Consider the following 26,885-nt stretch of genomic DNA (forward strand, 5'->3'; position numbering starts at 1 on the left):
TTTAGTTACTTTTCAAGTACATTTTTTTTTATCTATTTCTCCCATCCCACCCCACCCCCCCGCCCGGTCTCCCCCCTCCCTCCCATTATTTCTTTAAAGGTAGTTTTCAGGGAAGGCATAAATTCTTCAAATTATTGCCCAGTTAATATGTTTGCAGAGGTTGAACAAGTGATATAAATTGTAAATGAGGCTTACCAATACCTTTTCAAAGTAATCATTGAAAATTGTCTCTTCCCAACCTACCAAACTCAGCAGTTTAGAAGTAGATCACCTGTGAAAGTTTTTATTCATCAACTATTAAAATGTAAGGTGTATGTTTATGTGGATTTTGTAAAGTGAATGTGAAAAAGCCTTTACAAGGAGATGCTTACACAAAGTGAAAACTAGTTAATTAACTAATTCCTAATGAAGCCTTTTATAAAAGAAGATCAGTAAGGTGGAGAACCCATTGTTGGAGGCCTCTGCCTTCCCTGTTGTTGAGGTGAGCATGAAACTGTTAACAGGTACCCTGATTATCAGGGTTTAAAGCACTGTTTGTTCAGGACTTGTTTTATAAAGAACACTGAGGGTAGGAAGCAGTGTAAGCACTTAATTCCTCCCTTTTTAAGAGTTTATAATTTATCTGGGGAGATAAAACATAAGATTAGATACATATGAACAGCAACATCTGACATTTATATGAAGTGTACAGAGTAATCTGAGGTTACTCTCATGAAGTTGTGGGTGCCTTCCCAAAGGGAGCAGGCTGAGACTATGCATGCACTGAGGCCCGTGAAAGTGTGTGGGAATTGGGTTTGATTGAGCTGCTGCTGAAACCAAAATTATCGGCCTTCATATTATTTCTGACCTCTTGACAGAGTTGTTGACTATGGCTGTCAGTCCTGAGGTGGAATTTTCATGTCTATTTACCTTCTTTTTGAACCCCATCTCTGTCCCTTGCCACTCCCTCTGCTCACACTCAGCTGCCTCCTTGATCCTCGTTTCCCTTGGTAAAATTGCTCACTGTCCTCAGTAGAGCTTATTACTTTCTTTTACTCCTGTCCAAATTTCTGTTTCTAAAGAACCACCCTACTACTATGTATTTTACTGTAGCTATGTGGTAAAAACTGTGAATGAGGTTTACCCTCTCACAGAACCTGCCTTCATTTTCATTTTTAAATGGGGATTTTCATCACATGTTTTTACTGTCTGGTCTGCCTGCCTTTCCCAGTTTGCTGTATGCACAATGTACCACCTTAGAGATTCCAATTCAGTCTACTTCTGTGGGGCCCTGGGAACTGCATTTCTCATCCAGAGACCCTGTGGCCCGTGATTACCCTTAGAGAAACACTGCTTCCAGAACTCTCCATTTTGAGCACCCATGAGTAGATGTGTGTGAGTTGGCTGCTTTGAACCATTGTTTTTCCTCTAGAATGTGAGGAGGCAAAGATTTCTGCCAGCCCCAAGATCTCTGCTTCCCTTTCTCTCTATCTGTTGTATACTTACTATTGAAGATTAAAACAAAGACTAGAGTCTGATGGAAAATACACTGACAAAAGGACAGCCTAAATGCATTGTACTTTGGAAATTCGCCATGAATCTCTTTCTGTCTCAGTGGTCTACTCATCACATGGACCTTGCACCTCATGTTCTACTCCTCGATCTTCACTTAATTGTTAGGAGTCAGGCAGCTTGCTTCCTGGGTTGGGAATCACTGCAATGACAGTGAAACCTGCTGCATTTGAGTTATCCCAGTGTTGGACTTTAATTCAGATTTGTATGTTGTTTAGCACTATCTCAACATAATTCAGAAATTTCTACCATACATACTAATGAGCTCTTTTATGCAGTGAGTAAAGTTTGCTTATTTCCAGTAAATTTGAGTGCATATTACTCTGGATGTGCATTTATTGACTCATTTAACAGATTCTTAACAATGGCTCAGTTTCATGGTAATGTTCTCTGCTGAGTTCAACGTTGGTTCTTTTTCTGTAGTAGATATTGTCAATTTGAGCTGTGAACTTGCAATGACTAGATTCCTATCCAGACCATTAACCTACTGGGCTTCCCTTTGTTTTGATTCTGTATTAAAGAATCGGGTGATAGGATTTCATCTTCTTGGACCGAATGCTGGTGAAGTTACCCAAGGGTTTGCAGCTGCAATGAAATGTGGGCTCACGAAGCAGCTACTTGATGACACTATTGGGATTCATCCTACCTGTGGTGAGGTATATACAGGAAAGAGAGGTATTTTTTAAGTTCACTTCAATTGGTGTAGTTTGAAAAACTATTATGAAGCACATTGTCAGAAAGTTTTTGTATTGGTAATTATTTTGCATATTTTAAAGGAGAACAGATGTAATATTTAGAATTTGTTTTCTTAAAGCAATACTGAAATAATTGTTGCCAAAACACAAATTTGTTTTCTTCCTTTCTTACAGGTATTTACCACTTTGGAAATCACAAAGTCATCAGGACTAGACATCTCCCAGAAAGGCTGCTGAGGCTAGACCTGCTGCTGTCTAGTCTCCCTTGTCAATTCACGTTTTTTCACATGACTAGAATCATGTGCTCTCAGATCACATGAGTCTGTGATCAGGGCACCTGCTGTCATGCACAGGGCCCACTGCAGGGCTTTCATCGTAGCACACAGATGAGAATGTAGACAAGGAGGCAGGCAGCAGTGCATATCTACTCAACCGTCTCAGCTGACCTGGGAGAGGCAGTTACATTGCTTCCTTGACGTCTTACTCAGAACCCCTTATGAAGAGAGCTAAGACCAATGTTCTTCCAAGTCAGAGCTTTCCTTTGAAAGACCTTTTAATCACATAACTAATCTAAGTTAACTTTTCTGTTTCCTAGGGTTTTTAAAAAATAATTTCTTTGCTTTGTTCCTATAAAAATATTTTCTCAGTTATAAAACTATAGAATAGTGATCTTCCAATGTGTGAGTGTGGAAAGCACACATGGTCTCTGGTAAGTGGTATCTGTGGAAATGCCCTGAAGTAACTGGCTGCAGAGGACTGGGGTGCATTAGTAGAAACTTACACACACTAAATGTAGTTTAGTTAGCTGTTTTCTCCTTTGATTACATTTTTATCTACTGCCTTATGCTTCACCCTCTCCTGGTTTCCTGATGGTAACTACCTTGGAGTCAGTCATTCTCCTCTTAGTGTCTCTAGACTGAACAGAGTATCTTAGGTCAGAGAGAAATGCTTGTATTTTTTTTCATGTTGATCTTAAGATAATATAAAATGTTTTCAATACTCTATTATTTGAGCTGTATTTAAAACTCTAAAATGATTCAGTCTACAATCTAACTATAGCCAAGTTCAGTAAATGAACAAGCAATATTAGGATATTCCATTTGAATTTATATACCTGTCAACATCTAAAAGGCCCTTGCAATGGGAGGCCCAGCTAAGGACACCCAAAGGATTTGTAACCACTCTGCAAGTCATAGATCATTGGAAAGGGTACTTATCTTTCCTTAGCAAGGGGAGAAAAGGCTTGGATATAAATCTGTTAACTGGCTCCCTCATTCCCTTTCCCCTACTCCCTGCACTCCTGCCCCAACTTTATCTCTTTCTCCACTTTTCTTTTTTCTCCTCTCCTGGAATAAAGGTGAGCTTTATATAATTTTGAGAGATCTGTTTTATCTGGAAGATAAATTTTATATGTATCTAATAACATAACATGCATACAGATCAGTAGGGAAATATTAACATTGTACATTATAGTAGAGATTTTAATATACCTAACCAATTTATTAGATAAAAGAAAAAATATCAGTAAAGATACAGATTTGGATAGCACAATTAAGGTCAGTTAAATGAACTTATGAAGAAGACTTTAACATAAATACTCATTTCAAGTACATATTGAATATTTATGAAGTTTGCCATGTGCTAGCTCAACAAATTTCAAAAGACTGCTGTAGAGATGAGACAAAAGGGTTTTAGCTGTGGGACTAACACTAAACCCACTGATCTCAAAATCCATGCAGTATGGTGGGAAATGGAATATGCAGGTATTGTGAGGTGAGCAAGGGGTTAATGTGAGATCAAGCTAAAAGAGCTAGGTTAGACTCAGGAATCATCCACAAGAAGAAGGGAATTGTGGAAAGATTCTAGACCTTGAAGAATAATAGACTTGTGAATGTCTGGTCCCGTTATTTACTAAATATATGAAAAAAATTTATTGTTTAACTTTTCTAATTCTTCATTCATGCTGACAGTATTGCCCATTTCACAGATTTACAACTGAATACATTTACTAAGTTTCCAGTGTATAGCATATCAGCATAGAGTATCTTGGCATCCATGATGATGAGTAGGGGCCCTATTTAAGGAAAGCTTCTGTAGACACAGCATTATAGCCATTAGAAGACAGGAGACCTATTGACAAATCAGTGCTTTGGCAGCTGTGATCATGTTGCTCAGTTAGTTGGAGCATCATCCCATACACCATATGGTTGCCGGTTTGATCCCTGATCATGGCATATACCTAGGTTGCTAGTTTAATCTCCAGTCAGGGCATATATGGGAAGCAACCAATCAGTATTTCTATTTCATGCCAGTGTCTGTCTGTCTGTCTGTCTCTCTCTCTCTCTCTTTCAAATCAATAAACATATCCTTGGGTGAGGATTTTAAAAAAATTTAATTGGTGCTTTGGCAGACTTCACTATAATAGGCAGCCTTTTAGTTGGGCCTCAAGTTGGATTCTCCAGCTGTGTGTAGTCATATCCTCATGTAGTCCCCTCTTATAATGTATCAAGGTTGGTCTGTGTGACCAGTAAAATATGGCAGAAGTGATGGCTTTTCACTTCTAAAATTAGGCCATCAAAGGACTGCAGCTTAAGTTTTGGTCACTCTGATGCACTCTCTTGTATCATTTGCTCTCTGAGAAGGCACCTGCCATATCATGAAGACTCTCAGGAAACCCATGGAGAGGCCAAGATGGTAAGGAGCTGAAGTCTGTAGCCAACACCAAGAAACAGGTCTGTCAGCATCCATGTGTATGAGCTCAGAAGTGATATTTCCCCATGTAAGCCTTCTCCTAGCCAGCAGCTTGCCTGCAATCTCTTGAGAGAATGGGCCAGAACTACTCAGGCCACTCTCAGATTTCTGATCATCAGAAACAAAATAAATACTTAATAATTCAAGCTACGTTTTGGAATAATTTGTTATACAATAATAGATAATATGTTCATAGAGAATTAAAATTAGTACAAATTTCATCAGCTAATTTAAAATGTCTTGACTTTTTTTCCTAGGGCAGATAAAATAAACCATTTGCAGATTTTGGATTTCAACAAAAAGGGATTGGAGCTCAGATTAAACACTGAACTTCCTTCAGTTGCAGGCAAGGAAACCATAAGCAGAGAAGCATAAGGATCCTTAGTTGAGAACCTTCAGAGTCTGTGGTCTTGGGCTTTGACTGTGATGGGTCCCTGCTGAATTTTCTTGGAGCATCTATGGTTATTAATGCTCATGAAAGATTGCTTAGGCCCTGGCTGGTATAGCTCAGTGGATTGAGCGCAGGCCTGCGAACCAGACAATTGCGGTTTGATTCCCAGTCAGGGCACATACCGGGGTTGCAGGCCAGTTCCCAGCAGGGGACGTAGGAAAGGCAACCATACTTTGATGTTTCTCTCCCTCTCTCCTTCCCTTTCCTTCTAAAGATAAATAAATAAAATCCTAAAAAAAAAAAGATTGCTTAGGAAACCATTCGACTTAGTGAGGCAGAACAATACCTTGACAGTCTCTTCTCAGATAGGAATTAGAGAAATGTCCTTAGAGTATTAAGGGTAGGGGTTAGGGTTTAGTCAAGGGGTGGTTATATGGCAGAGGTAGGTGAGTGGCTCTAGGCAGAAATTGGTCAGAATTTGTAAACTAGTTGTTGGAATTGTGTCAGTGGTCTTTAGAATTTGGGATATGTGAGACCATCTTGAGTTCCTGTTATGGTAGTCTTCTCTTGGAACATACAGGTCTGAATGTGTTTGTGTTAAAACAGCTCAAGTTTTGGTAATTTGTTGTGTAATGTGCTTTAGTACACTTTATAGGTTTTTGAGTAATAGTACAATTTTTTCAAATTGTGGTTTTATTTCCCAATGTAGAACTATCTCATGTGTCTAGGAAGGGAGTGACAAAGAGACCTAGTGGGAATTTATTGTAAGACATCATCAAATATTTGAGACGTATGCTTCTACCCATACCGGAATAACAAGTACTAGACTTAACATTTCTCTATAACCTGAAGGAAATGTGGAACCGTGTTCAGGCATGGAACAATGGACAGTGCAGAATTGTGATTTCTGAGAGAAGGAAAACAAATGAAGTGATTCCCTACAATTTCCCCGAACTTTCTGCATGGGAGTAATTTTCAGTATACAAACACGAGGGAGAATCCACACAGAGCCCAGTGATCTTGATTAATAGGGATAGAAATTGGAGTTTATTGTGGTGGAGAGAAATGTGGTGGGAACTCTGCAGAGAAGAGGTCCAGAAATCTATAGCAAGATCCCGAGTCTGTTGAATTCTAAGCCATACATCCTCAGAGTAAAAGTCTAGAAGGTCAGGGAAAAAATGATGGAGTAAAAACTGAACAATTGCCACAGAACTTAGGTGAGGAAAAAAATTCTAACTGACCAGCAGAGGAATGTCCTCAATAATCCCCTTGAGATATTAAGTAGAGACCCCAGGAGGAGCCATGCTTTAGCAACAAAGTTGAACTATCCCAGGAGGCAAGTCTACTATTGACTCATCCTAACAAAGTTTAAAAGTAGAATTTAATGGAACTAAGATAATCCAGAAGTCACTGCCTACAAAAGTAAGCACAACACCCATTAAAAGAATACAACAAAACACTTGAAAATGTAAAGACCTTAATGTCTAATACCCAATCAAAAATTACTAGGCATGCTAAAAAGCAGGAAAGTGAGACCCCTAAGAAAAAACAGTGAATAAGAAATAGGCCCATAATGAAATAACATAAGGTTGTTACAGGGAAACATGAACATAATGAATAAAGTGGAAAATAAAAGAACCAAAAATAATTTGTAGAGGTGAAAAATACAGTCCTTGCAGAAGTAGCTTGGTTGTTTGTAGCATCATTCTGTAGACCCAAGAGTCCCAGTTTAATTCCAGGTCAGGGCACATATCCAGGTTGTGGGTTCAATCCCGAGTTGGTGTGTGTGAAAACAGCCAATAGATTCTCACTCTCATTCTCTTGCTTTCACTCTCCCTTTCTCTAAGAGCAATGAAAAATCCTAGATTAAGGATTTAAAAAAAAATACAATACACATTTCAGGAATCCCTGAAATAGTTTGGTGACTTGCTGGAAGGACTCATATGACTCAAAGTCACACTCATGCCCAGTTTTTATTACAGTAAGGGTAAAGTGCAGGGACAGGGAAAAAAGCAAAAGCAAGTGTTAGATCATATTCAGGTTTCCAAGTCATATCTCTACAAGAGTTGTACAGATGTACTTTCAACTGTGAACTGCAGAGACACCTGTCTACACCCAGGAAAGTTCACACATGTCTTAGAGTTCTGAGTTCTTGAAAGGGACTAGTCACATAGCTGTGATGAGGACCAGAAATCAGACACCAACTGTAAATTATAAACATTCATGTTTAAACACATATCCTGGTGCATCTTGACCTACTAGTTTAGGCATATCTAATAATAATTAACCCGTAACTGTATTTCATCAATTTATTTCCCACGGCTTAGCCAGGGATCACTGCCCTGGCTACAGAGGTATGTAGTGAGCAAAATAAAAGTGAGCAAAATAGACCTACTTAATCAACTGTTCCTTCACTATATTCAAAAAAATATTTAATTGAATGTGATCAATAGATTAGACACTATAGAAGAAAAATGTAGTTAATTAAAGACATGATAGAAACAATATAAAGTAAGGACAGAAAAGAGATAGAAAAGTAATAAATGAATTTAGGTTACATGAATTCCGTAACATTGTCAAATAATTTAAATTTATCATTAAGAGTCCCAGAAAGGCAAAGGAGACAAGAAGCAGAAAATATTTAGAGAAGAATTTTATAAATTTGATGGAAACTATAAGCTTACATATCGAAACCTTACCCAAGTTCAATTCATCATGCCTGGTTTCCAACAGAAAAAAATTATAAGGCATATTAAAAGATGACAAAGTTTGAAGAGACAGCAAGCATCAAAATCCGATTCATATGGGAGAGAGATTGAAATTACCAGGAATTTAAATCAACTATGATTAATATGCTAAGGGCTCTAATGGAAAAAGTGGGAAACATACAAGAAAGATGGGTACAATAAGAGAAACGAAAACTCTTAAGAAACAGAAGGAAATGTTAGAAATAACTGGAATAAGAGCCCTGGCTGGTTGGATTGAGGGTCAGCCTGTGAAACAAAAGGTCACCAGGTTGATTCCCTGTCTAGGGCACATGCCTGGGTTGCCATCCAGGTCCCCAGTAGGAGGCATGTGAGAGGCAATCACAGGATGTTTCCCCTTCTTCCCCCGCCCCAAAGTAGATAAATCACTAAAAAAAAGGAATAAGGAATGCCTTTGATGGAATCACCAGTATAGCGCACATGGCCAAGGAAAGAATTAGTGAGACTGAGGATGGGCTAATAGAAATGTCCCAAACTTAAATAAAAAGAGAACAAAGAAGAATTTTATTAAAAAATCAATGAATCCAGGAGTTGGTTCTTTGAGAAGATAAACAAAATAGACAAGCCTTTAAGTAGGCTCATCAAGAGAAGAAGAGGACACAAATAAACACAATCAGAAATGAAAGAGGAGAGATTACAACTGATACCACAGAAATAGAAGGGATTGTAAGAAATTACTATGAAGAACTGTATGCCAAGAAATTTGAAAACCTAGGGGAAATGGACACATTTATAGAAAAATATAATCCTCCAAAACTCAGTGAAAAAGAAGCAGAAAATCTAAATACACTAATAACAGCAAAAGAAATTGAAGCAGTAATCAAAAAACTCCCATCACACAAAAGCCCTGGACCAAATGGTTTCACAGGAGAATTCTACAAAGCATTTAGGGAAGAGCTAACCCCTATTCTCCAGAGACTATTCCAAAAAATCCAGAAGGATGGAAAACTCCCAAATTCTTTTTATGAAGACAGCATCATCCTAATTCCAAAACCAGATAAAGACATAACAAAGAAAGAAAACTTCAGGCCAATATCGCTGATGAACATAGATGCTAAAATCCTCAACAAAATATTGGCAAATCACATCCAACAATATATCAAAAAGATCATACACCATGACCAAGTGGGATTCATTCCAGGGAAGCAAGGATGGTTCAATATTCACAAATCAATAAATGTAATACATCACATAAACAAAAGCAAAGACAAAAATCACATGATCATATCAATAGATGCGGAAAAAGCTTTTGAAAAGGTACAACACCCATTTATGATAAAACACTCAGCAAAGTGGGAATACAGGGAGCATTTCTCAAAATAATAAAGGCCATATATGAGAGACCTACCACCAACATCATACTCAATGGGCAAAAACTAAAAGCTTTTCCACTAAGATCAGGAAGAAGACAAGGATGTCCACTTTCACCACTTCCATTCAATATAGTATTGGAAGTTTTAGCCACAGCGATCAGGCAAGAAAAGGAAATAAAAGGCATCCAAATAGGAAAGGAGGAAGCAAAACTGTCACTGTTTGCAGATGACATGATGGTGTACAAGGAAAATCCTATAGACTCTACCCAAAAACTGCTTGAACTAATTAATGAATTTGGCAAAACAGATGGTTACAAAATCAATATCCAGAAATCAAAGGCATTTTTGTATACCAACAGTGAATCAGCAGAAGCAGGAATCAAGGAAAAAATCCCATTCGATATAGCAAAAAGAAAAATAAAATATCTGGGAATAAACCTAACTAAGGAGGTGAAAAACCTGTATGCAGAAAACTATACAGCCCTGAAGAAAGAAATCAAGGAAGACACAAACAAATGGAAACATATACCTTGTTCGTGGATTTGAAGAATTAACATCATCAAAATTTCCATACTACCCAGAGCAATATACAGATTCAATGCAATACCTATTAAAGTACCAATGGCATATTTCACAGACAGAACAAACACTTTGAAAATTTATATGGAACCATAAACGAGCCCGAATAGCAGCTGCTCTTTTGAGAAAGAAGAAAAAAGTAGGAGGGATCACAATACCTGATACCAAACTGTATTACAAGGCCACTGTAATCAAAACAGCCGGGTACTGGCATAAAAACAGGCACATAGACCAATGGAACAGAACAGAGAGCCAGAAATCAACCCAACTCTCTACAGTCAATTAATATTTGACAAAGGGGGCAGTAACATAAAATGGAGTAAAGATAGCCTCTTCAACAAATGGTGTTGGGGGAACTGGACAGCTATGTGCAAAAAAATGAAACTTGAGCACAAACTTATACCATATACCAAAATAAATTCAAGGTGGATAAAAGACTTAAATATAAGCCATGACACCATTAAAGTCCTAGAGAAAAACATCGGCAAGAAAATGTCAGATATTTCACACAGCAACTTTTTTACTGATATGTCCCCTAGAGCAAGGAATATAAAGGAAAGAATAAACAAATGGGATCTCATCAAAATAAAAAGCTTCTGTGTGGCTAAAGAAAACAGTATTAAGTTAAAAAGACAACCAAATGTATGGGAAAACATATTTGCCAATGATACCTCAGACAAAAGTTTAATCTCCAAAATATACAAAGAACTTACATGACTCCACTCTAAGAAGACACCCAACCCAATTAAAAAATGGGAAAAGGACTTGAACAAACACTTCTCCAAGGAGGACACACAGAACATTCAGAGACACGTGAAGAGATGCTCAATATCGTTAGCTATCAGAGAGATGCAAATTAAAACCACAATGAGATACCACTTTACACCAGTTAGGATGGCTATCATAAACAAAGCAACAAACAACCAATGTTGGAGAGGTTGTGGGGAAAAGGGGTCCTTAGTCCACTGTTGGTGGGATTGCAGACTGGTACAACCATTATGGAGAACAGTATGGAATTTTCTCAGAAAAATAAAAATCGACCTGCCTTTTGACCCAGCAATTCCACTGCTGGGATTATATCCTAAGAACCCTAAAACATCAATTTCAAAGAACCTATGCACCACAGTGTTCATAGCAGCACAATTTACAATAGCCAAGAGTTGGAAGCAACCTAGGTGCCCATCAGTAAATGAATGGTTAAAAAATGTGGTACATATACACAATGGAATTCTATGCAGCAGAGAGAAAGAAGGAGCTACTACCTTTTGCAACAACATGGATGGAAGTGGAAAGCATTATGCTGAGTGAAATAGGCCAGGTGCTGAGAGACAAACACCATATGATCTCACCTTTAACAGGAAGCTAAACAACAAAACGAACAAGCAAGCAGGAAAAAAAAAAAAACCGAAAGACACTGAAATAGAGAACAAGGGGACAGTGACCAGAGGGGAGAAGGAAGGGAAGTTAAGTTGAATAAGGGGGAGGGATTTGGAGGAACAAATAGGAAGGACACAGGGACGAGAACTAAGGGGGGTCGAAATGGGAGGGAGGTGGGGAGCAGGGGCGGGGAGGCTGGCATGGGAGAAATAGACAAAAAACTGTACTTGAAAAATAAAATAAAATTAATTTTAAAAAATGAGGAGAGGCTTAGGAACCTTCAGGACATCTTGAAATGCTCCAACATCTGAATTATAGGGGTACCAGAAGGGGAAGAGGAACAGCCAAGAGTGAAAAACTTATTTGAACATATAATAAAGGAGAACTTCCCAAATCTGGCAAAGGCAATAGACTTCCAGGAAATCCAGGAAGCTCAGGAAGTCCCAAAGAATTTGGACCCAAGAAGGAACACACCAAGGCACATCATAATTACATTAGCCAAAATTAAAATGAAGGAGAGAATCCTAGAAGCAGCAAGAGATAAGGGGACAGTCACCTACAAAGAAGTTCCCATCAGACTGTCAGCAGATTTCTCAAAAGAGACCCTACAGGCAAGAAGGGGCTGGAAAGAGGTATTCCAAGTCATGAAATCTGAAGACCTACATCCAAGCTTACTCTATCCAGCAAAGCTTTCATTTAGAATGGAAGGACAGATAAAGTGCTTCTCAGATAAGATCAAATTCAAGGAGTTCATCATCACCAAGCCCTTATTATATGAAATGTTAAAGGGACTTACCTAAGAAAAAGAAGATAAAAAAGATGAACAGTGAGAGGACAACAAACTCACAGTTACTAAGAACCACACCTAAAACAAAAGCAAACTAAGAAGACAGCTAAATCAGGAGCCAAACCATAGAAATGAAGATCACATGGAGGGTTAGCAACAGGGGAGTGGGAGGAGGAGAAGGGGTGAGAAGGTACAGAGAATAAGTAGCATAGATGGTAGGTAGAAAATAGATAGGGGGAGGGCAAGAATAGTATGGGAAATATAGAATCTAAAGAACTTGAGACACATGGTCATAAACTAAAAGGGGGGAACGGCGGGGGTGGGGTCGTGCAGGGTGGAGGGGAATAAAGGGGGAAATAGAACAACTGTAATGGCTTAATTAATAAAATATATTTAAAAAAAAAGAAATTTCCACTACTTGTTTCCATTGTTAGTGATGAGACCTCAACTGTCACTTTCATTGGTTCCTCCTGTACTGAATGTACTCTTTTTTTCTTTCTTTGATTGCTTCCAAGATTTTTACTTTCTCTTGAATTTACTTTCTCTCGAACTGCTGAACTGTTTTCAGCAGTTTGGCTTTTTTTTGACCATATGTTTTTCTTTGTACTTATCGTGCTTCAGCTTCGCTAAACTTATATTTGTAGGTTGATATCTTACACCAATTTTGGAAAAATTCTCAGCCATTGCCTTCTCAAATATTTCTTCTATCCATTCTCTTTCCTCTCTGAAATTCCAATTACATGTGCTTTAGACTTTTTGTTGTCCTACAGATCTCAGACTTGCAGTATTTTTCCATCTCTTCTGTTCGAATCATTGTAATTCAGTTTGGATAAACTTGTACTTAGCTTCACTTATTTTTTACTCTGTTGTGTCCAACCTACTGTTAAATCCACTAAATGGATTATTTGTTTTTTATATGTTCACACATAACATTCACTTTTTTAATTTAAACTATTTAACATATATACCATAGTTCTGGGCTCTTTCAGCACCGAAGCCATCATTTTGTCTAAAGTAGCTTAGTCTAGCGTACCTTAAATGTGCCCAAATGTAAGCTAATATAAGTGTTCCAAACATGTTTAAGATAGAGTAGACTAAGCTATGATGTTTGGTAGGTTAGGTGTATTTAACACATTTGTGAATTACAATATTTTCAACTTATGATGGGAAAACTTGAGTCCTTTCTCACAAATAGACACCAATAGTTCACTCCACAGACACCCCCACACCTTTACCTGCCCTAGCTCCCATCACTAGGACTCTAGGTCGGGCTTTCTACTGGGTCTAGCTGGTGGGAGGTGCCAGCTGAATGTCAGAGGGAGTGGGCATCCTGTGGGGTTCCCTAGGACCAGCAGAGTCTACACCCCTCAGGCAACCCCTCTTCCACAGTTGCAGTTACCTCCTGCCCTCTGACAGCAGGTACTAAGAAAGGCCCATTGTACTCTATATCCCTTCACCCCACCTCACCTTTGTGAGTTGTCCCCTCCTGAAATTCTCCTGGCCCCTGGAGCAGTTCCTGATGATTCCTGCCAAAGCCTGACTGATAGGAGGTGAGCGTCCTTGGCCCCATGGTGCTCCCTGTCAGAAAGCCCCCTACTGTGAGCTTTTCAAATAAGTCAAGTTGTTCAGCAACATTCACAACATGATGGAGAGTGATTCCTTATTTCCTTGTAGCAGTGGTGCAGTTTGGGAGGAGATGGAGAAAGACCTGTCAGCCAGCCTCCCAGTGCTTCTGCCACTGTTTGGCCCTGAGCAAGGGTCCCTGAGCATGTCCCCAGACAATGGAAAGTCTTTGTGTTTGAACCACACTGTGTTTGGTCTTCAGACCACACATGTGTTACTTGCATAAAATAATGCAATAGCAAACGCTAAAATGCAAATCGTGAGTCTCAGAGATTTGCAAGCATGGATGGGATAGAGGAGGACTGCTGCCAGACACTCAGCAGTGTCTTGCACTCCCTAATCTCACCTAATCCTCAGATAACCCTAGCAAGCAGGTACTGCTAGTGTCTCCAATTTACAGCTGGAAATATGAGGACTCCTCAGAGAGGGCCAGGAGCTGCCTATGGGGTAGAAGTGTGTTGGGAACACTCCAATACTCAGTGGTTGAGCCCCCCTGCCTTTGTGAATCATGTCAGAACTGGTGGTCGCAGCTCTACCTCCATCACCCTGACTGCCTTCACTACTATGGCCTTGGCAACCATGGTTGTTCAGCCATATGTGGCTCCTCCCTGCACCTGCTCCTGCTGGTCTAGTTTCTTGGACTTTTGCCATGCAAGGACAGAGCAGCCAAATACAAAGATTACCCACCTGTTCCTGCTAGACTCTAAAAACAAGCTCAGCATATTCTAACCCTTTGAAGTGCCACTCAGCTCTGGTGTGTTGGTGTAAGAAGTGGAAGTCCTATCTTCTCACATAGCTGGCTGTCGGCAACTGGGGATTTGGTGTCATCACCTCTTTTGTGAGGAGGCAGGTTCTCTGGACACCATAGTCCCCAGAGGGCACAGTTTATGGCATAGGGCTTCACCAAGCACTGTTAATGAAGACCCAAGTTTGGAGGCAAAAAGAGGACTTCACACAAGGAAAATATCAGCAATATTAAATGTCACTGCACCTGTAGTCACAAGCCAGACTCCAGTTTGAGAAGGGTTCTCTCACTGGCCTCAGCCAGCACTGCCACTGCAAACACAAGAGTTCTACTTCCAAAGTTGACCTTGGGTTTCTATGTTTAATGATATGCAGTTTACATTTTTTCTTTAATGGACTCTCAGGCCTAAGATTAGAATTTCGGGGAGGATTCAAGCTCCCAAGATCTAGGTGTGACTGCCTTTCTGGCAGCCTTTTAGGTGGGGGTGGAAGGGAGGATTGAATTATCTCTCACTCTTCTCAAAACAAACCTCATTATCCAGGCAAAATCTCAGCTCACAACCATAATTTCAGGAAAATATTTGAAAGGAGAAAATGTTAACAAGACAAAGAGGGTTTTGTCCACACTGATGTGAACACTTCTTTGCACCTATGCTGGATATGAAGCTTCAGAAACTCTAGGGCACAACTGGTTTAAGCTCCAGTGTACCTAGTTCATCATCACGAAACACGCCTTTACCAGACTGTATGGGCTTTTTCAGCCGCAGGGATGCTCATCTCTGGATGTTGGAAATCTGAAAGGGCTAAGTCCCAAAAGGAGGCTTGCTGGAGGCCCACTGCTGCTCTTCCCTATAGTTACCACACGATGACACTAGACAGCCAGCTCCCCACTTCAGGGGAGGAATAGGCAAGGCTTGCGCTGCTGCAGGGGTTCCAGGCAAGGGTTGTCTGTGGTCTTCCTCCAGACTTAAAACAGGCAGCTGGCATGCTGTGGCCGTGGGAAAGGACACAGCTCTTATTCTAGCACCGCTTCACTTTTTTTCTGCTCTGTAATCCATTTAGGAATCAGGCAAAATTCTTTATAAATCAAGGGTCTCTAACTTAGATGCCTTTGGGTCCGGTCGCTAACATTGTCAGGAAAGCAGAGGCCCACGCAAAGGGCGCCCAGGCAAATAGGAAGGTTCCACTCACCTCTTCCCTCTCCACTTCCCTCTATTGCCACCTGGCAATGTGAGTCCCTGGGGGACAAGACCTCCCAAATGAGGAATTCATGTTTCTATGTAAATCTCTTTCAACTACAGGCAATATATTATTATTTTCATTAATTTTATTGAGGTAGTGACCAATCATTATACTGATACAGAACAATTTTATAATTCTACAAATGTTACTTCATGCCCATTTGAAGCCAATTAATTTCCACTAAATACTGACCCCTGGCAATAACTGCTCTGTTTCCGTCAACATAACTTTGCAAATGCAATCATGACTTACCTAGTCTTTAGTGACTCATTTGTTCATTTAGCATGATGCATTTGAGACTTCTTATTGTGGGTGCCAGTAGTTTGTTCCTTTCTATGGCTGAGTAATATTTCACTGGACTAACAAAACACAAATTGTCCCCAATTTGACCACTTTAAGCTATTTTTTATGGTGTTTTGATATGTCCTCATTCTTTGCTCACTTCCTTGTTTTCTGGCAACCAAGTTTCACACACGTGTGTGTGTCAGTAAATTCATATAACAAAAAGTAACCATTTTAAAACATATGGGTTAGTGTCACTTAGTACATTCACAAGGTTATGCAACCACCACTCCGCCCAGTTCCAAAATATTCATCACCCCACAGAGAAACCCCGGACCAATTAAACAATAACTCCCACCTCCCATCTCCCCCAAGCAGTGCCTGGTAGCCTCTATTTTTATCTCTATAAATTTGTCTATTTTAGAAATTTCATGTAAGTGGAATCACACAATATTTATCCTTTTGCATCTGGCTTATTATACTTATCCTAAAGTTTATAAAGTTTATCCATGTTGCAGCATATCAGAACTTTATTTATTTTTATTGATGAATAATATTTCATTGTATGGGTATTACCACACTGTGTTTATGCATTCATCTGTGTGTATCTGTGGATGGACATTTGAGTTGTTTCCATCTGTCAGCTATTGTAAATAATGCTTCAGTAAACACTGATGTATAAGTTTCTTTTTGAGTTTCCAATTTCAGTTTTCAATTCTTTGGAATATATACTTGGAAGTAGAATTACTGTATCATATGATAATTTTATGTTTAACTTTTTGAGAAACCACCAAACTGTTTTTCAGAACAGCTACACCATATTACATTTCCACCAGCAGTACAAGGGTTCTGATTTTTCCATATCCTCACCAGCACGTATTTTTCTTTTATTGACAATAGCCATTGTAATAGGTGTGAAGTGGTACCTCATTGTGGGTTTTGTTTTTATCCTCATATGAGAACATTTTTTCCTTGCTTTGAGAAAGAGAAGGGAGAAAGAGAATCATCAGTGTAAGAGAGAAACATTGCTTGGTTGCCTGCCATATGCACCCAGACTAAGGACTGAACCTGTAACCTAGATATGTGCCCTGATCAAGACTCAAACCCACAACCTTTCAGTTATGGGATGACACACCACACCACCCAGGGCTCATTGTGGTTTTGATTTTCATTTCCAAAATGTCTAGTGACTTGAGTATTTTTTATTAGCTTATTGACCATTGTGTATCTGCTTTGTTAAAACATCTACTCAAGTTCTTGCCAATTTTTAAATGGATGTTCTGGTTTTTTTATTGTTGACTTATAAAAATTCTTTGTGGATATTAAGCCTTTATTAGACATATGTTCCAAAATATTTTCTCCCATTCTGTGGGTTATATTTTGACTCTCTTGATAGTTTCTTTGAAGCACAAAGGGTTTTAATTTTGATGAGGTCCAATTTATCTATTTATTCTTTGGTTGCTTGGGCTATTTGTCACATTTTTAAAAACTTTGCCTAATCTAAGGTCACGAAGATTTAAATCTATGTTTCCATTAAAAAATTTCATAGTTTAGAAGTCTGTTTATAAGAGTCTTATATTTAGGCTTGAGATCCATTTTGAGTTAATTGTTATGTATCATGTGAAATAATGGTCCACTTTTATTATTTCACATATAGTTATCCACTTGTGCTAGCACTATTTGTTCAAGGAACTATTCTTTTCCCATCGAATGGTCTTGGCACCCTGTCAAAAATTAATTAGCTATAAATCATGGATTTATTTCTAGACTCTCAAATCTATTCCATTGATCTCTGTCCTTATTCTGTCACCACACTTTTTATTACTGTAATATGTAACAAGTTTTAAAATCAAGAAGTATGAATCCTTCAACTATGTTTTACTATTTCAAGATTATTTTAACTATCAGGGGTCTCTGGTAGAACTCACACATTCTATGTGAGTCCTAGAATCATCTTTTCCATTTCTGGACAAAACCAATGGGATTTCTATAGAGATTGTATTGAATCTGTAGAACATTTTAAGTAGTATTGCCATTTTAACTATATTAAATCTTCCAATCCTTAAACATGATTGTTCCCTCTTCCATTTATTTAGGCATTATTTAATTTCTTTCAGGATAACAGAGGAAACAAACATCAGTAAAATTTTGGAAAGAAGAGCAGATCCAAAAAATTCTAAGATACAGGAAATGTCAAGAAACCAATTCAGCTTTACATCAAATCATCAAAGCCTCAAAAATTACCCATATTCTGCTGTGTATAATATGTAGTTTTTTGCCCAAAAATTTTAAGGAAAAATGAGGAAACACATTATTTTATATATGGTTATATATAAACACATTATATAAATTATATATATATATAATTTAATGTTTATTTAATTTTTAAAATTCTTTTATTTATGCTTATGCATTAAAAGTGTAACTCTAGAAAGCAATAACTATATCCATATGCAAAATAATACCATGGAATACAATAATCAGTTTCGTTGAACTTATGATGAGCTTGCAATGAAAGCAGTTTCAGACAATGATTCAATAAAATGGAACGAAGAGTGATATATTGTTATCTGCAGAGTAAGACAGATGATGCCAATTGTTATCCACTTAATAACATAGGTGATGCAGACTTTATTATCACAGGATGAACAGTGCAGCATTTCTCTTTGTACACTTTAGGTGGGAAAAATTATTTTTTTAAAGAGTAGATTTGAACTGATGCTTTTATTTTTTTAAGATTTTATTTATTTATCTTTAGAGGGTAAGGGAAGGAGAGAGGGAGAGAAATATCAATGTGTGGTTGCCTCTAATGCATCCCCTGCTGGGAACTGACCCTGTAACCCAGGCATGTGCCCTGACTGGGAATCGAACCGCGATACTCTGGTTCGCAGGCCCGCGCTCAATCCACTGAGCTACACCAGCCAGGGTAGGTGGGAGAAATTATTGGAAAATCCCTTGTAAGGTGTCAAAAATGGTTTTTCTACACTTCAACCTTTAAGGTAAAAGCTATTAAATATGCTAAAAAGCATGGAAACAGAACTGCTAAGAGAAACTTCAGACCTCCTCCCACAGGGAGTGTCATCAGATTGTGGGGCAACAGGAAGAAAAGCCTCTTCAGATGCCAGGACAGAAGGAGGCAATGTAAGGGAAACCTCCAAAGAGAACAGAGGTGGAGCAGGAGGTGGTTTCTGGAGCAGCATCAAACTGGGATCTCTGTTCTGACCAAGATGATATACAAAGGTAAAAGGATTGCATAAGAAAATAACATTGGTGATTTCTCAAAGACATCTAAGTGGTGCTTTAACTTTATGAAGAGAGAAGGCTTGAGCATGAGGACACAAATGAAATTTGCCCCAAAGCTTCCAGCAGCCTATGAGAATCAAGCTTTGGAATTTCATACTTATGTTATCAATCTTCAAAAGACTTACAATTTTGAGCTGTCCCAAATTGCCAATATGGACAAGGTCCCACTTACATTTGATGTGCTATCCAACAGAACTGTGGACATCAAAGGAGCAAAGACTGTGGCTATTAAAACTAGTGGCCATGAGAAAACATATTGTTCTAGCCTGCTGTACAGATGGGACAAAACTGCCACTGAACGATCATCTTGAAAAGAAAAACATTTCCAAAAGAAAAGATTCCAAGTGGAGTTATTGTCCATAAGCATGAAAAAGGATGAATGAATGAATAAGGCATGAAAATCTGGTTTCACAAAGTCTGGTCACAAAGGCCTGGAGGATTACTTAAAAACCAGCTCTGTTTCTTTTGATCACTTCAAAGCCCATGTTACACAAAGTGCAAAAGCAATCTCAGCAGGCTTGAAAACCCAACTTGCTGTGGTACCTGGTGGGCTAATCAACCAAGTGCAACCTCTCAATGTGTCAGTAAACAAGCTGTTTAAGGCTCTAATAAAGAAAAAGTGGATGCTGTGGATTCAGTCAGCTGGTAATGATGTAACACTTTATCATTACCAGGATCCTACCAGGTAGGATCAGGAAAGCATCCATCACCCAGGTTTGTAATTGGATCCTAAGATCCTGGAACGGTGTTAAGAAGGAAGTGGTTGTGAAATCATTAAAAAAATGTGGCGCCAGCAATGCTATGGATGGAAGTGAGGATGGTGAGATTTACCAGGATGAGAAAAGTGACTTCAGAAGACACTGGTAATGCAGATATTGAAGAAGGTGATACTTCTGATGTTGACAGTGATGAAGAGTTCTTGGCCTTCCATGATGCATAAATATTATAAATTTGTTACCAGTACATAAAATTTCTTGTACCTTGTATCTGTTCTTGTGTGTTGTAATTATTTGTAACATAAAATGTCTTGTATCATAATGTTTAAAAAATGCTAAAATTCCTTAATAATACAAAAAAGTATCTAAACATAAATAAGTAAAAATTGAATTAATTAAAATGAAAGTTTTTTTTCCTGAAAGTTTGGGCCAAAAACATGGGTGCACATTATACATGGCAAATACAGTATGTGATTTTTATCACTCATTCTGTTACAGTCAATTTGCATATATCAAACCATTCTTGCATCACAGGGATGAACCCTACTTGGCCGTGGTACATGATCCTTTTGATGTGCTGTTGAATTTGGTTTGCCAGTATTTTTTAAAATAATTTTTGTTTCTATATTCATCATGTACATTGGCCTGTAGTTTTCTTTTCCTGTAATATTCTTATTTGACTTAAGTGTTAGGGTCATGCTGACCTCATAAAATGAGTTTGGGAGTGTTCCCTCCTTTTCAGTTTTCTTTTTTTTGGAAGCATTTGAGAAGAATTGACATTAATTCTTTTTCAAATATTTGGTAAATTCATTAGTAAAACCATCTGGTCATGAGTTTTTTGTGTTGGAAAGTTTTTTATTACCAATTTAATATATTTACTAGTAATTGGTTGCACAGATTTTTTATTTCTCAGTGCATCAGTTTTTTAATTGAGTATTGTATTATTGTTCTATTATGGTTGTCCCAATTTTTTACCCCCTTCCCCACCTCCACCCATTGCAACCCTGCTCCCCCAGTCAGTACTCATGCTGTTGTCCATGTCTGTGGGTCTTCCATACATGTTCTTTGATTATTTGCTTCTCTTTCTATCCAGGATTATCCCCCTCCACTCTTCATTCTGGTCACTGTCAGTATGTTCCATGTTTCCACACCTGTATTTCTATGTATGTTGTTCATTAGATTCCTCTTATAGGTGAGGTCATATGGTATCTCTCTTAAACCAATTGGCTTATATCAATTAGCATAATATTCTCCAGTTCCATCCACACTGTTGCAAAAGTTAGGAGTTCCTTCTTTCTTTCTGCTGTGTAGAAAGAAACAGAATTTACACCATGCAATCATGGTGTAAATGTACCACAGTTTTTTGATCCACTCATTTACTGATGGACATTTAGGCTATTCCCAGTACTAGGCTACTATAAATAATGCTGCTGTGAACATATGGGTGCATAGGTTCTTTTGAATTCATGTTTCAGGACTCTGAGGGTCTAATCCCAGCAGTGGAATTGCTGTGTCAAAACAGAGTTCCATCTTTAGTTGTTTGAGGAAATTCCACAGAACTTCCCACAGTGGCTGCACCAGTCTGCATTCCCACCAACAGTGCACTAGGGTTACCTTTTCTCCACATCCTCAGCAGGATGTTCTCCCTGAAGAAGTGTCTGTTCAAGTCTTTTTCTTATTTTTTAATTGTTTTTTTGAGGTCCCGAAGTAGACTCATGTGAGTTCTTTATATATTTTGGAGATGAAACCCTTGTCCAAGGTGTCATTGGCAAATATGTTTTCCCATACAGTTGGTTCCCTTTTCATTTTAATGCCATTTTCTTTAGCTGTGAAGGAGCTTTTTATTTTGATGAGATCTCATTTGCTTATTCTTTCCTTTGTGTCTCTTGCTGTAGGGGACATATACATGAAAATATTGCTGCATGAAATATTTGAGATTTTCCTGCCTATGTTCTCATCTAGGACTTTTATGGTTTCACAATTTATATTTAAGTCTTTTATCCACCTTAAATTTATTTTTGTGTATGGTGTAAGTTGGCGATCAAGTCTCCTTTTTCTGCATGTACCTATCCAGCTCTCCCAACACCATTTGTTGAGGAAGCTACTTTTACTGCATTTATGCTTCTGCCCCCTTTCTTGAATGTTAATTGACCATAGAGACTTGGGTTTACTTCTGGGCTTTCTATTCTCTTCCATTGGCTTATGTGTCTGTTCTTATGCCAGGTGTACAAGGAATTCTTAGTAAGATTAACAGCTGATTTGTCATTAGAAACCATGGAGTCCAGAAAGAAGTGAAATGACATATTTAAAGTTCTGAAAGAAAAAACTCTAAACAAAGATGTCTATATCTGGCAAAACTATTCTTTAAGAATGAAGAGAGACCATGGATGGGTAACTCAATTGGTTAGAGCATCATCCTAATACACCAAGGCTACAGGTTTAATACCCAGTGGGCACATGCAAAAATCAACCAATGAATGCATAAATAAGTGGAACAAGAAATCAGTGTTTCTCTCTCTCTCTCCCCCCTCCTTCTCCCTCTCTTTCTTTTCCCCTTCTCCTCTCTCTCTAAAATCAGTAATAAAGAGAAGAGGGAAAAATAATATATTTACAAATTAACAAAAGCTGAGGGAGTTTCTTATCAGTAAATGTACCCTACAAAATATGCTAAAGGGAGTTTTTTAGACAGAAATGAAAGGACACCAGATAGTAACTCAAAGCTGTAAGATGAAATAAGAACACTGGTAATGGTGACTACATAGATAAATATTAAAGTCAGTATGATTGTATTTTTGTTTATAAATCTTATATTTTTATATATAAATTAAAATACAAATAAATAAAACAGTAATTACAAATCTAAGTTAATGGAAACATAATATATAGAGATGTAATGTGTGACAATAACAATATGAAGAAAGATGGACAAAGATATATAAAATCAGAATGTTTGTACACAACTTTAGCTAAGCTGATATTATTCATACAAGATTTGTATATATTTAAGGTTTTAATTGTAAACCTAAAAATAACCACTAAGGTAGTAACTAAAAAGTATACAGAAAGTGGCAAAAGAAGGGAATTAAAATTATACAATACAAGAAATCAACTAAATACAAAACAAGGAATAGAAAAATTGAGGAACAAATAACATGTAGACATAAAGAAAGCAAAGATTAAATGAAAGAAGTCATTCCTTACAGTAATCACTTTAAATGTAAATGGATTAAACTCTCCAGTTAGTAGGCAGAGATTAACAGAATGTACTAAAAATGATTCATCTATACGCTGTCTACAAGAGAAACACATAGGGGTTGAAAGTAAAAGGATGAAAGAAGATATTCCACAAAAATAGTACCATAAGAGATCTGGATAGCTATATTACTGTTAGACAAAATAGAACTCTAAGCGAAAGAGTTACAAGAAACAATAAAGAACATTGTTAAATATTGATAAAAGTTTTGACCCATTAAGAAGATACAATATAAAAAATATACTTAACAACAGATAATTCTACAATAATAGTTGGAGACTTCAATACCCTACTATGAATAATAGATAGAACCAGATAGAAAGAAGATCATTAAATAAATGAAGCATCTGAATAACACTATACACCAATTAGAGTTAACAGATATACAGAAAATTTCACCCCAAAATAGTAGAATATACATTTTTCTCAAGTGTACATGGAATGTTTTACAGGATATATTAGGCCACAAAACTAATACATTTTAAAAAGATCTAAGTCATATACAATATATTTTCTGACCACAATGAAATTAAATTAGAAATCAATGAAAGAAGGTAAGCTGGAAAATTCACAAATATGTGGCTAAAACCCAACATCCTTAAAAAATCATTAGGTCAAAGAACAAATCATAATGAAATTTAGAAGGTCTTTTTGATGAAAGAAAAAAACACACAACATACCAAACATAAAAACTGCAGTGAAAGCAAGGCTAGGAGATAAATTTATATATTTAAAAGCCTAACTTCAAAATAAGAAAAATCAAAAATTAATAATCTAACTACACAACTTAAAGAACTAGAACTTGCAGAACAAACCAAATACAAAGCTAACAGAGGAAAGGGAATAATAAAGACTGGAACAAAGATAGATCAGTAGAGAATAGAAAGCTAATTTAGAAAATTGAGAAGTACAGTATAGCAGTGGTGTAGAAGGATACTGCACTTACTCCCTCCCATGAGCAAACTCAATGGTACAGGTATATGTAAAAAAGTACTCCTGTGAGACAACCTAGGGATGAATAAACAGCTTACAAACAACAAATAAGAAAAATAAAAGGAAAAGAAAAGGCCGGGAAAACCACAAAAGCCTTTTGGGAGCTGCAGAAACTCTCTGAGCAGGAGAAACCAAGGAACACCATTGTTTATGTTCCCCTCCACATTGATATGGGGGGCAAGATATCTATTTGAGAGTTTTGGCCAACTTGCAAGATCACTCCAACATGTTCTCAGCTACATGGCCTGAAGTCTTGAAGCAAAGGGAGCTAACAGGAACATCAGGGCATTAACACATGCACCTGGCCTTCCTGACAAGAGTCACTCCAGCCTGACAAGCCAGTGGCCCAGGCATCATAATAGGTACCTGTCTGGTTCCAATAAGCTTCTCAAAACTACCCAGCATATAAAACGTACAGAGTGGTTTCTTTTCCAGAAGACTATTTTCTTTACAACAAACAATAAAGAGACTGCATAAAGGCTGGAGCACTGTGGGGACTCTCTGGGGACTGCAAGGATTTTACAGGTCCAAAAGTGCCAGTGAGCATCATTATTGACATCTCCCTCAATCTCCATAGGCTGGGTAGGGGTTTAACCCAAGTGCTCTATCCTACCTGCAAAATCACTACAATGAGTTCCTGGACACATTACCCAAGCCTGTTTCACCCCCCCCCCCAAAAAGGAGCAGGCAAGATAAATAGGGCATTACTACACATACCTGGCCTTCTCACTAGGTGCTGTTTTTGCTCAAAAAGTCAGTTACTTGGATGCATTAAGCACTTGCTTGGCTTTTACCAGTCTGCCAAAACCACACAGCACACACAGCCTTTACAGAGGCCAATTCTACATAAGTCTACTTTTTAAAGTTGGAAGAGAAAGACAATTTGTCTAATTCATAATAACACAGAAAATCAAAGAAAATGAAATGCTAGAAAAAAATCTTTCAAATAAAGGAACAAAAACAATCCCCAGGGAAAAAAAAAGCCCAAAGGAAATGAAGATAAGTAATTTACCCGATGAAAATTCAAAGAAATGGTCATGTGAATGCTCAACAAAATTTACAGTAGTATAGAGAACCTTACAGAGTACTTCAACAAAGAGTTAGAAAGTATAATAAAAAACAGACTGTTTTTTATTACTTGTTACTTGAAACTGTATTACTTGAAAAATACAGTAAGTGAAATAAAAAAATAAATCAGGAGAAATCAACAGCAGATTATCTAACACAGAACAGATTAGCAACCTAGAAGACAGACTAGTATAAATGAAGAAATCAGAACAGCAAAACAAACAAACAACAAGGACAGCAAGGATAATTTGAGGGGCCTCCAGGGTAATATCAATTGCTCGAGTCACTTTATAGGGATCTCAAAAGAAGAAAAAGGAATGGAAACTTTACTTAAACAAATAATGCCTGACAACTTTCCTAACCTGGGAAAGGAAACAGACATTTTGTTCCAGAAACCACAGACAGCTCCAAATAAGATGACCCCAAAGAGATCCACACCAAGACATATTGTTCAAGATGACAAAAGTTTAAAAAAAAGGAAAAATTTGAAGACGACAAGAGGAAAATAACAAGTTATATACAAAGGAAACCTCATAAAAGTATCTACTGATTTCTCAAATGCAACTTTACAGGCAAGAAGGGAGCTACACAAGATATATAAAGTGCTGAATGAAAGAAACTACAATGTAGGATAATTTACCCAGCAATGTTATCATTCACTTTGTTCTAGAAAACATACAGTTTCCCAGACAAGCAAAAACTTTAGTCCAGCTTTACAAGAAATGTTAAAAGGCATTTTAAGCAGAAAATGAAAAGCCATGACGATAGATAAGAAAATATGAGAAAGGGGGAAACTGCACCAATAAAGCCAAATATTTAATATGTACAGCAAATAAAAACACTTAACAAGCTATGATAAAGGTCAAAAGAAAAAAGTATCAACTCAACTAAAACTATGATAAGTAGTTAAGATATACACCACACAAAAAGATCTAAAACATGAAATCAATAACAGACTGTAGAGGGGAATAAAAATGTAATCTTTATAGAGCATATTCAAACTTAAATGCCTATCAGCTTAAAATACACTGCTATAGGTATTAAATGATGTACATAATCCTCATGGTAACCTTGCAAAAAAAAACCTACAAAAGATATACAAAGAACAAATAGAAAAGAACTCAAGGAAAACACTAAAGAACAGCAGCAAACCAAAAGGGAAGAGATCAAGAGAAGAAGAAAGAGACAGAAGAGAACTTTAAAAACAACCAATAAAAACTTAACAAAATGGCAATAAGTACATATTTATTAATATTTACTTTAGAAGGGAATTTAAGGGGAAAAACGGGGAGGGATTTTGAAGAACGAGTATGAAAGACACAGGGATGAGGACTGTGGGGGGGAATGGAAGGGAGGTGGGGAGACGGGGCGGGGGGGGCTGGGATGGGAGAAATTGACAAAAAACTGTACTTGAAAAATAACTAAATAAATTTTAAAAATATTTACTTTAAA

The 26,885-nt window shown here is 37.6% G+C and overlaps 1 protein-coding gene across 5 annotated transcripts in view; it reads left to right on the top strand.

The window, feature by feature from the left end:
* Positions 1–10,644, top strand: part of TXNRD3 (thioredoxin reductase 3) — a 96,654-nt gene extending 86,010 nt beyond the window's left edge. For 4 of the 5 annotated variants that reach the window (XM_053670292.1, XM_053670290.1, XM_053670288.1 and 1 more), the window contains 2 exons: positions 2,073–2,226; positions 2,421–10,644. In XM_053670292.1, coding sequence (XP_053526267.1) covers positions 2,073–2,226; positions 2,421–2,566 — 300 coding nt within the window. In that variant the 3' untranslated portion in view covers positions 2,567–10,644. The remainder of the gene's footprint in view (positions 1–2,072; positions 2,227–2,420) is intronic. The other variant, XM_053670291.1, reaches the window with a different exon arrangement.
* Positions 10,645–26,885: the final 16,241 nt, after the last annotated feature.

The sequence above is a fragment of the Artibeus jamaicensis genome, unplaced genomic scaffold, assembly GCF_021234435.1.
Source record: "Artibeus jamaicensis isolate MK-2021 breed Jamaican fruit bat unplaced genomic scaffold, CSHL_Jam_final contig_558, whole genome shotgun sequence".
Lineage (NCBI taxonomy): Eukaryota > Metazoa > Chordata > Mammalia > Chiroptera > Phyllostomidae > Artibeus > Artibeus jamaicensis.